This window comes from Meleagris gallopavo, chromosome 8, assembly GCF_000146605.3.
Source record: "Meleagris gallopavo isolate NT-WF06-2002-E0010 breed Aviagen turkey brand Nicholas breeding stock chromosome 8, Turkey_5.1, whole genome shotgun sequence".
NCBI lineage: Eukaryota > Metazoa > Chordata > Aves > Galliformes > Phasianidae > Meleagris > Meleagris gallopavo.
Genome location: NC_015018.2, coordinates 27932084 through 27944766, shown reverse-complemented (window position 1 = coordinate 27944766; position 12683 = coordinate 27932084). Strand labels below are relative to the sequence as shown.

The 12683-nt window shown below is 34.1% G+C and overlaps 1 protein-coding gene across 1 annotated transcript in view; it reads right to left on the bottom strand.

The window, feature by feature from the left end:
* The window catches only part of LOC100548807 (attractin-like protein 1), a 34263-nt gene extending 29581 nt beyond the window's left edge, over nucleotides 1-4682 (bottom strand). Inside the window, exon 1 of the mRNA XM_019617973.1 lies at nucleotides 4676-4682. Within this exon, the coding sequence (XP_019473518.1) occupies nucleotides 4676-4682 (7 nt within the window). The remainder of the gene's footprint in view (nucleotides 1-4675) is intronic.
* Between the last annotated feature and the right edge of the window lie 8001 nt (nucleotides 4683-12683).

Below are 12683 nucleotides of genomic sequence, written 5' to 3'. Positions count from 1 at the left end.
AAAAAAAAAATCTTACAAAAAAATAGCTGCCTCTATATTAATGATTTTGAAAATTTGATGAAAGGAAATTTTTGGCCAAAAGTCTACTCTGAGTCCCTCTCTGAAGAGAGTATATAACTTCCTAAATTATAACAGAAGAAAATCAAAGATTATTATAAGGCAGCATGAAAAGCAAAACAATTTAAACCACTCAGTAACTATTCATAGTGGCTTTAAATGTAAAAAAATTATTCCAATCCAAGGAGAAAAACAACTAAAATCAACAACTGGTGATTGCAACTATTTGTGTGTATTTGGTCACTGAGGATAAAAGCCCAAAGAAGGGAAATGTGTTACACAATTTAGCAGACAAAAAATGGAACAAAATGTCAAGAAGTCAGCTAATCATTTCTGTATTAGCCATTAAAAGGTACAAAATACTGCTGATTTTTAATGCATTTTAATGCATTTTTTTTCCTCTTAAATAACTAATTTTGTCTGCCATTGTAAGGTATTGCATTTACCACTTAGGAAATGAAGGCAGATTAACTGCAATCAAACAGAAATGCCATTACAGGAGTTTCAGTTTTTTGAAATCTTCATTCTACCAGTTGCAAAATGATAAATGATTTGATAGCCTTAAAAGAATCTATTATTTCAACAGCCTATAGGACATTTTCAAGAGCCTTATGGACTGGAATGACCATCTCTAAGCATGACAACTTCTTGCCTCTTCATATACTAGCAGCATACTCAAGTGTAAGGATTCAAGCCAGTAACTCCGTGTTTTCTTGTTATAGTCGGATCGACTGTCATACCTCTGATTGATGTGTAATCTCTGATCTGATTTTAAATAACAGGCATAAATATAAAAATAAATTAATACAATGTAAAACTAAAATATGAAAATATAAGAATGTAAAGGAACACATTCATCACTGCCAGAAACTAGGTTATGCAATGACATGCAGGAGAATACATATAAAACTAATAAGTCATCATTAACTCTTGAATTATTAGTTCACATGCTCAAATAGTCAGTAGGAACAAAAGTCTGCTAGTTAAACAGATAAAGAAAGCACAAGTTACTACTACACTTTTTACTACTATTTAAGATATTATTGCATCACAGGCCTCCAAAAAGCTTAGTTTAACATGATGAAATATTCAGCTGTGATGAGTTACCCTCAACTGGTCACCATCTCCCCACGAAGCTGATCTCTCACTTCTCCTCCTCAGGGAGAAAGGGGTTGTAAGTAAGATGAAAATCTCATCACAGGAAAACCCTACTTGACTTGGGGAAGAATACTTTAATTTATTGTCCATCAATAGCAGAGTAGGTAGAGAACGACAAAACGAAAAATTCTTGCCTTCTGCCCCAAGACTGACGGGAAATGGGAGTTCACGATGCTTCATCTCTGCCACTCCATATTCCTCAGTGTTTTAAAAGCTCAGCAATAAAAACTTGGGTAGGTCAGGAGACGGGCACTGGGAGCTGATCATTACTGGAGATTGACTGAACAATAGCCCTCTTCTGGGAGGAGTTGACTGGTTGCTTTTGCATCACTTGCGGGTTTTGATTGTTGAGGTTTTTTTGGCAAGGTTTATTTTGAGTTTAGTTACAGAATACAAATGCATCTACAAAAAGGTTCCAACTTCTACCCAAATATTTGCTTTTAATTTGCCATTAACTTTGTTGAAAATCATACTTTATAATACAGGTCTAATATACAACAAACAAAAAGAAAATTATATATACGCTGTGATTAACAGTATATTGAAAAAGCTTGCTTAGCATAATTTGCTTCAAAGCCAAAGAAAATTGAAACAGGAATTTTTTACAGAGATGTTTTTCATCATTCCTCAACTAACTTTTTCTTATGATATTCTGCCTTTCTTCTGCTTATTTAGAATACATTTTGATTGGATTTAATTCAATTTAAATTCATAGCTAAACCCAAGTATGGGCATTTTGTTCACTCTGTATTCAGATTATCTTGAATAACGTTCAATAAACAAGATTCACAAGATTCTACAGGAAGAAAATAAATTTTCAAATCACATTTGGTGGAAAGGTCTTAAAAAGTGCTTATTCTAACAAACTCTCTACAAAAAAAGTAATATCAAAAGTTTCTCCTGAATATCTTATTGTGCAACAATCTCATGTTGTCTTTCACAGGCAGGAAGCCTTCTACCTACTACTAAAAACAAATTCCAGTGTTTTAGTTAATAATAAGTGTGTTTATTCTATAATAGCATATTGTAAAAAAAATAATAATAATAATAAGTAATTGGCATAATTATCTCCATTCTATACTCCTAAAAAAAAAAAAAGAAAAGAAAGAAAAAGCAACTGAAAGATACTGAAACAAAGATACATGATAAAAAGTGGAACTGGATATTTCTTAAAACTTAGTTCTATTTTCTAGCACTGAAAACAATCTGACTTACTACAATATGAATCACACTGTAGATTTTTTTCACTAATTTGCAAAATTTATTCACTTTTATGCAAAATGACTTGATTCACATAGAGTCTTGGGAAGGGTATCTTAAGCCACCAGTCAACAGAATATCTGCTGATTAAGTGAATGACTGCAGAGTGTCTATACTCAAAGATGTTAGCAATTTTTTACTGTACAGATCTAGTCACTTTGAGAAGGCTTGAGGAATATTTTTCCTCCACAATTTGAGCAACATGACACCAAAAAATAAGATTTTTAAAGTATCAGTGTATTCCATATATACATTTCTCTATATGCCAGACAGCAAAATGGCTGAACAGAAAAATTGAATAAAAATTCGGTATTCCAAGTTGCCATGTCATTTTCTAAATGCATCAAAACTTCCATCAAGCCATGTTCATTCCTAATTCTACTGCAGGAAAGTACAGAAGAAAATGCTTTTGATGTTGTTACTGTAGCTAAAAAGATGCTGTGTTCAATATTTGTTAATTTTTACTGCAAATAATAGTTGGAAGTATTTTGTCCTTATTTTCAGTCCTACTTTACAAAGGACTTGAGTTTCCTGACTCCACTGTAGAAGACCAAGATTAAAGCTGCCTACTACAGGGTTCATCTACTCACCTCTTTTCTGATATCATATTAAACTCCAAGTATCACTTCCACATGAGTTCCAATAAAAACTCGTAATCCAAACACTACATACTGACAGAGCTTATTCCTGTGCCCCAACAGTTTTACAACAGTGCAAGTGCTGACCTCTGTGGACAACACTTGGCAAAAATACCCAATCTGCAGGCACTGCGCAGAGGCAGTCACTATGAAACAGGAACAAATAGTTCAAACAGTAACACGACCTGACAGTAAATATCTTACACCACTTCTACATGGTATTTTCCTCTTTGGCCTGTGCTATGTTCTAGGGACATCTGTGAACACACACACACACACCCCTAGTACAATATGTGCTGCTGCTATCACAACGAGTTGAAAAGCATCAAACAGCAGTAATTACAAACCAGATTACAGTTGATCAAAAACTACAGGATCCCTATTCATACTAACTGAACTCACGCAGCTGGACACATCACGCCATCCTCATTTAGACACAGGAGAAAACCTACACTAAAAATGTATCATTTTTTTCAGTCACTTAACAATAATCTATATGCTATTTATTATGAAAATAGATTTCTAATTTATTATGAAACTAAATATTTAACTCTAGTTTAATTTTAATTTGCCTGACTACAAGAAGCCATTTTATGTGATCAACAGACTCAATGGAAGGAAAGACTGATGACTGTTTGAGGGCCAGAATTAAGATGTTCTAATTGAAATTTGTAACTTCTTCATATAATCATTGCAAATAGAAATTCATTTTGTTATATTAATTTGAATCTGTCCTTTTCTTCTAAATAATACATGATATATGAGCAAAAAGAAGAGGTCATTCTTCACTAAATTAATGGCTAAGATCAGCAGCTTTTGTGCTATTAAAACCAATTACAACTACAGCTTAAATGAAAAACATGCCTGTAAGCACCTCATCACCTTGCATTCTTAGTAGCAGGAAAAGTCAATTGAAATAAACAAAGACATGAACATAAGTAGTTAAACTAGTTTAATAATTTTAATTCAACTACATGCATATAATTTAGTAAAAGTTGTATGAAATGACTGATTCCTTGTCTTTCTTTAAAATGTAGTCTTGTGAAGTTTGTATATTTTATGTTTCTTTGGTTATCTTAGTTTATAATAATTCCTATATATTTTCATCAAAATGACTGTCAATATGGCTGTTCCTTGCTGAAAACTGCTGTTAACAGATGTTGGAAGTGATACCAGTGACGGATATTAGAGGCTGAGAAAGCTTCAAGGGCAGGTTACAAAATGAGATTTCAGTACTTGGAGAGGCTTACAGCTTTGGGAGCAAAACTCACTCCTCCGAGTCTGACACCTAAACTCCCCAAAGAGCACACAGGTTAGCCAGCTCTGACTCCTGATGGTTTCATCTGTGTTAAGGAAGTATAGTTTTGAATCCCCTGACTCTCAGGACAGAAAGGACTGGATCTTTCAATTGCAGCTGCTTCTTGGACCATCATGAAGAAAATGTTAAGTGTTGCAAAGGTTGCTATTCCTGAACTATAAAATGTTAGACAGTGCCAGAGGAAAAGCAATGTCTAAGTCTAGCTATCTATCACAAGTAGAACCAAGGGGACATTTGTAATTACCTGCCATGAGTCTAACGTTTCTTTAATTTTCATAGACACCAGAAGTAATGACTTCTGCCTTTTCTGAGCCTCTTCTACAAGAAATATATCACTCAGATAGAAGCTGCTCAACAGAATAATCATATTCTTTGAATAGCAGAACTTCAACAACATGGATTTCCCTTCTAAAGATCTAAGTATCTAAAGATACAACCTTGGTATTCATAAGCAACAAATACATTTTACTTCTTTTAACGAGTAGAAATAAAAATAATCAGAAATTATTTCTAGACAAATGTTTTACTGCCTGGGCCAAGTTCATCCTCTTCAAGATACCTTAAAGCTAAGAACTCAATCTAAAAATCTAAGTCTTATATGATAAAAATCCAGAGAGTTGTATATGTAGATGTATGTATATACACACATACATATAATCATAGCTATATAGAAGCATTTATATAAAAACAAGAGAAAAGTGCCAAGCTACACAATGCATAAAAGTGCGGACAATGCACAAGGTGCTCTCTCTCTCCAAGACAGTTGTTTCAGAACAGCAGAACAACAGCTGTGCCCTCTCTTCACATTCCAGGCTCTAAATGAACGTGGAAGGTACCCAGACCTTTCACCTGGCTCTAGCAGATGCTACCAACCCAGTGCACTTTCACAAGAATCACATTCACTTACATTAATTAACAGTCTTAAGATCTGATAAAAATCTTTTCAAACAGAATGATTACAAATCATATCAAGGAGGAAGCTGTTGTCTTTGATGTTGAAATTTCCAACTGTACAACAGCAAAGACAACAGACCTCTAATATTACAGGCTCATTTAAAAAACTTTATCCATTCAGCCTGTCTGGTAGAAGGATTTTGCAAAAGGCTCATTAGCATTTTCAACATCATGTCTTTTAAGGTTGATCAGAGAGAGAGCAGTGGGAGTTAAAACACAATGTTCCCAATGTGCTGGAACTCACAGCTTCACTCCTCCTGTAAAAGCAACAGCAGTAGTAGTGCAATTATGGGAAAACTGAACACTGTTTGGGATGTTATCGCCTTATGAAAAATGGCAATACAGCAGAGAGCTTACGTTATCTTATTATTAAATGTATTATATATTCACAGTATGTGTCATGTGTTAGTATATAGAACTCTCTCCTGGCATCTCATACATTTAAAGAATAATTTCAGAAATATCTTGCATAAAGAAAATGACAACATGATAAGCAGTTAGAGCATTTTTATTTTTTTAATGTTGTCAAGTAGATGATTAATAAGTTTGAAAATAATGCTCAACATTTTTTGCCAAGACAACACAAATTTGTTTCTAGCAATTTCTTATACTGCTTTCTTCTGTTACTTCACATTGCAGTCTTTAGTACAAATCTTACTCTGCTTTCTCTAGAATTTATATAAAACTGTTGTGCATTTCAAGAATATGTAGTACAACAGAACCAGACCTTGAAGAAGACATAACATGAGCACAAATCACTGAGAGAACAAGCTAGTATCTCTGTTTCCATCTAAAGTTAGGCCTGTTTTGTTTTTTAAACAAAATTAATTGATGGATTAAAAAATCCATCAATATTTAATAATTAATTTCCTATTACATAATTTTGATATTCAGACCCTCTAAATTGTACCTAAAATGGTATTTTAGCAGCAGAATTTTACCTGTAAGTACAATAGTAGAATTTACAGCATATATAAGTACATTTTTGAGACCAATAGGAAAAAATAAGTTATTTTGATACATGAGTATACTGAGAAAGATATTCAGGCTTTCTCCCACTGTACACCACGTCATCTCTCAATTAGAGACACTGGTTACAACATCTTTTCCCATCTTCAATTGTTCACCAATTGATAATCAAGTCACACCCATGTAACTATAGTAATTTAATATATGAAGAATATTGTAGTACTGCAAGATCATTCCTTCTAAAAGTTTTCATTCAGAATCCTAAAAGAAAAACCTCATCAGCTCTGAGGTATTCTTTAGGAAAGATGAGACTAGGGAGAAATGTCGGAAAGGTCCAACCAGAAACTCAGCTAGAAGCAACAAAGAAGGAGAGGAGTATGAAGATGTCTGGTCCAAAGTCCTCTTAAATCCATGAAAAAGTAATATGAACGTTTTATACTAATCACTGATATTTGTTTCTGCAGAAATCCCTGCCCACAATTTGGACACTATCACAAAAGCAATAGAAATATCTAATAGTTCATAATAACTACATTCATCAGAATGGTTTAAAGATTTAAACTAGTTTAAATTTTAATGGACTCTATACTTCAAAATATAATACAGGTAAATAATAAAAATGAAAACAAAGCTTCACAATAATTACAATCTTCATTTTTAAAGTACTCCTTACACTAAATAGCTCCCATTAAAATCACATCTACCAATAAAAATATGAACTCCTTCTTAGGGCTGAAAAAAACAAGTTATAAAATTTACGATTGTACTAGCCTTATAAATTGATTTTAGCCATTATTGTAAGACACATAATTCACTAAAGGTGATGGAATGCTTATTTGGTTAGATAGCTAATGTATCCCTGAAGAATAAAAGCTATAGTAATAAGTCATTTTGCTGTAAAGGTATTATAGACAGCAAAAGAACATTTTGTCAACTTCAGGAAATAAGAGAACTATTAAGAATTATTTAAAGCTTCATAAAGCACCAGAAAAATGTGCAACTGTCAATAGGGGCAGGCATTAATCTTTCCATCCCCTTGAACACATTTCTAATATATTGTGCTTAAGTTTACCAGATGTGCAGCTTCATGCATTGACTGCTGGGTGTTAAAGTGCTGAGGAACAAGTGAGCCCTTTAAATGAATAAATATACTTCAAGATAAAGGTTCAGTTAAACAAACACAATATCAAAGATGAAGAGTTACAGGAGAAAAGTGTCTGGCTGCCTATCATATTAAATCTCAACTATTAAAAATATTAAAAGTATTCCCACACTCCCATTTAGTTATAAAGAGAGGAGTTAGTGTCAACTTCAAAATCTCTCATGCAAGTAAGAAAAGCAGTCCTACAGCAATACACAACAAACACATTTATCATTCGATTTCTTTCACTTCAAGGAGAATTCTCCAATGTTGAAGTTATAAAAATAAACAGATTGAAAGGGTTAGAGTAACATACAGTCCCTACTATATCAGACTGTCCAAACTATGCATGAATAAGACTTGCTGATCTGTTGAATTCATTATTTTTCCATGAGCATCACATATTTACAGAAATGAGTGCTATTAAACATGTTTTTAGATACCAAATTTCATTTGTACTTTACTACAAAAGAGGGTTGCTTAAATGCAACAAAATGATACTTCTCTGAATTACCATCATGTAAGGTGATGTTCCCCACGTAAGTTTCCTTCTACCTTTGCCTGAGAGAGCATCTTTAAAATACAACCTCATTCTTAGAGAGTGCAGACCAAGTGACAATTGCAAAACGATGATTCCAAATGCAAAGTTGCTCTTAAAAAATATTAATCTAGATTTGAATTATTAATTTATCTGATCAGTGTATCTGGTATCAAATCGGCATTTAATCTTTAAAGAAAAGTGGATTTCACATTACATAAATTTCATTTCAATACTTTTTTTTTAATGCCAACAGAACTTACCAGTACACTGTCCTCCATTTGTGGGATCTCCATAATATCCTGGCATGCATGTTTCACACTGTTTTCCTGTTGTTAAGTTTTTACACTGATCACAAACATTACTGTTGATACAGGTGCTGTGGCCATTACACTGGCAAGCTAGAACACAATATTTACAAATCCATTAGTATACTGCTCTTTGGAATAAAATCATTCTTACATTGTTACAAAACTGCAGAAAAATGTAAATCCAATGAGTTTAATCCTGACTAATCATCAGCACATATGTATTTTATTATACATAGTTGATAGTGGGGTGACTTTGAGCTTAAGGCTTGTTAGAAAGTGAATTGGCATGACTGAATCCAGCCTATATAGCTTTAAAATGCTGCCTAGTCCCTTAAAAAACCTGTTAAAGAGTCCACAAATCACTCGCTGATACCGTACCTACATGCAATATTTTGTGAAGTATCTGAAATGTTACTGCAGTGGAGAAAATCAACTTACTCATTAGCGTATTCTCTGGTGAGAGAAGGCATACATAAAAAATTAAACAACGATCATCTTATTTTTAACAGTTCTGGTCCTTTCATTAGCTTTGGCACACGAGGAGATTTTTTTAAGGCATCAGAACCACTTCAGACATCTCTAGTATCTACGCAGTGTGACTTTGGTGAAACTGGAATCTTACATAAATATTTTACGTTTGATCCTGAAAGCCTAATTAAGCTCTTCGACAAGTAACAACAACGAAGACCACTGATCTTCTAACACCAACTCCTCCCATGTTCCAGTGCCCCACAAACTCTCAGAAAACACTGATCATTACTGCAAGAAAACCATAACATAAATTCTGCTAGAACCTATTAATCCCACTGCTGGGCCTTGGCTGAAAGCAAGACAGTCTCCCTGCAGCGGCACCTCCAAGCTCATAGTACTCAGCAGATTAGCAATCTGTCAATTACTGAAGCTTATCAAGTGTCAGATTATGTCAAACCTGCCAATCCCCTACTGGTAAGGAGTGAGTAGACTCAGCAGAGGGCAGCTATCTCAGTAAAATCATTCTGTTTACTCTTTTTGTAATTTGGATTTTTAATCTAAATGTCACATTGACTGGTGTTTTGGCTAGAAATAAAAGTGGCTCTCACTGCATGCCTTTAAAGTTTTTGGAGTTGTCTTAGAATGACAGTCACTGCCTGGCTTGGCTCAGAAACTGTTCAACCTCAAAGTTCAGAATCTCTTCTTCTCTAGCCATGGCTATAAAATCTTGTAAACAAGTATCCAGTATTTCTGTAATACTGGAGAATAAGAGTGGGTGTTTTTTGTTTGCTAAATCTCTTAAGAAATTATAATTTTTTCACCTTCCAAAGAATGCTGAATTTTTACTCAACTTTGTGGTGCCTTTCTGCACACAGTCTACTATTCTACACACTCTACTGCCTTCTCAGAGAAAGAAAATACTATGAATTACAGCTCTATTTTGCACGAGTTCTGTTTGTATTTCTCACATACTGAATGACTTAAAGACTTATAAATAAATAAATAGATTGCAAGCCAATTAGCCTAAAAGTAAAAACAGAGCACAGTTATTTGCTTGTTTTCAAATCAAATCTATACAAATGCCTTTGAAAAAAAAACTGAAGTACCCAGAGGAGCAAACACAGCTGCATGCACCAAAGCCTTTGATTCTAAAGAAGCCCCAGCTTCCATATTTACCAGCAGTAGGAACACAGACTGGACAAATAACACTATAGTAAAATTGCACCATTTATTCTAAAAAATAAATAAAAAATAAAGATATCTTTTAAAAAATTATTTATTGCAGGTTACCCCTGGAAGTCTGTCCAGCTCTGCAGTGTGCCTTCCAGCTACCTGCACTACTCCCCCCATTGTGTGGCCATATCAGTTCAACCTCCACTGTCTTAAAGCATTTGATATCTTTTCCAATGAACTTAAAGTCAAATCAACATGGCTTAAATTCAGTGTTCCGATATTATAAAAGCACTACACAATTTAGTCTAAAGGTCTAAAAGGTAACTGGAAGCACTGCTCAGACACTCGCAGTCCTGCAATGGTTTCCCCAGCCAGCTTAACCTCAGTGTGAGCAGCTGAGATGCAAGAGGCTCATGCTCCTGGCCATCAGGAGTTGCTTATAAATAATTTCTTAGCTAGAACAGCATAAAAGCTGAAGTAAATTCATAAGCTGGATTTCAAAAGGGGGAAGGATGGAATTGGTGAGAAATAATTTGCAATTAAATTATAATTTTGATTAAGTAATATATTTTACACACAAATCTGTACAAAACCAAGCAAATTTGTGTGCTCTAGACAGACAAAATAGACATAAAATAAATTAATTAGGGAGTATTTTGGAAAAACATCCATCCCATGAATATATTATTTGTATTCCACCAAGTAAATACATTAATTTAGTGTGTCTAAACAGAGAAATTCTTAATTTCTGTTCAGAAATGTTACTCAAAAAAAAAATCTAAAGAAAATTGGACAGTAAATCAGCAGACCTTACCTGGACACTGGATAAAAGACCATTCATAGCTTTTCTCTTTGGGGCAAAGAGTGGCATCAAGCACCATTTCAGTAGAATGCATGCCAACAGGCTTCATTGGACCTCTTGATGATCCTTCCAAACATTGACCTTTTCCAGTGTTGCTGGGATCATTGCACCACCCACAGCCAGGCTGTTCCAAACACTGTCCACAGGTCCTCAGTCCAGAGCAGTTTTGAGCTTTTTTAGATGAAATACAGTATTAATGTAAGAGAAGTTTTGTTTGTTTGCTTGTCTGTTTCTGTTTTCTTTTTATGTTCTCCTTTGCTTTGTTGTTGTTTGGTTTTTGTTTTGTTAAATAAGATGCTAGGATTATACAACATTTCAGGAATAAATAATTTTGCATTTCTACTTTCTGGTCCAAATTCAAGCATTTCAGTAAAATTTATCACTGTGTTTCCATGCTTAGTCTAAAGGCTGTATTTCTTCAGAGATCACAGAATATAGTATAGACGTTTGTTATATCACAAAGCAACAACAATAATGAAACATAAGAGCAAAATTGCACATCTTTATCTAAATTCAAATCTTATGGTAAATATATATTTTGTGTTTATTATTAACACCTTCTGTTTCGCCACAATTCACCATCCACATTTTATAAGTTGTAAAATTAAATTTTTTAAGGACAGAAAAAACTTAATCTTTACCCAGTTACAGTATCATTATTACACACACATATGGGACAGGAAATTAAGTAATCCTATTTCTTTATTCTTAGACTAGATGAGGGCTGATGGCTAGGGTTAGTGGACAAAGCCCTATTTCGAATCCATGCTGAACTTGAATTAACAACTAAATTCTATTAAGTATGAAAATTTACCAGAACAGGTCAACATTGCACTGGATCAATACACTTATGAATATTATCAATTTATGCTGTTGTCTCAAGACAGTAATACAGGCTCTGCAGGTTCCACTTTGCTTGGATAGTTTCAATTGCAAGAAAAATTTGTCTGCATTACTTTCCATATTCAGTGGTCAGCTTCTCGAGTCCTGTACATGAAAGGTCAAGTCCCACTGTGCTGAAGTCCTTCGCATGTGGGGAATGTTTTAATCAAGTTATTAAGGACAGTAATTAGTGAAAATAACAAGAACAGCCTTCTGTAGGAAGATGTTTGAGGATTTTTTTTCAAATCAATCTTGACTGAGACAAGAATCTAAAGCGCCAAACACATCACTCATGCATCTACATGAAATATGGCACAGATACATGATGGCACTTCTTGGTGTTCAACTTAACAAGGTACAGTCATTACAGACTTGTTAAAAAAAAAAGTAGCATCAGTTAATAGTACACTGAAAGCTACATTGAATAGGTTTCTGCCTCTCCTAGAGAGGCAGTGAATTGATTTCTGATGAAATGTGTTTCCAAAAGGGATGTTTGGAGAATATCTATGCTGCTTGACAAAATAAGAAATCTTAAGGATGAAGTGAGCCATCTTGTACATTTGCAGACTTGACCCTGTCTGATCACATCAGGAAAAAGTTTTCTGCACCTCCTTTCATCTGCCTAACCTTTATACTTCTATGGAGAGGACAAGTATTTTGCAAGAGTCTATAATCAGCATTTGCAAATTAGAATTTAATGAAGACTAAGACCATTTGTTTTGCCATAGTTACAGTATTCTCAAGACTATTATCATCATTATTATATCATTGTTTTATCTTTGCACAGTAGGAAAATTGACTATTTTGACTCTGCACACTCTAATTTCAGTTTACCTCCCTTATTTAGTAACTGGATGTCATACCTAAGGTCTATAATATTAGGTCTCCAATTTTACCAGTATTTTGTTCCAACTCATGGACTCATCTCATACAATAAAGCTAGTCATCAGA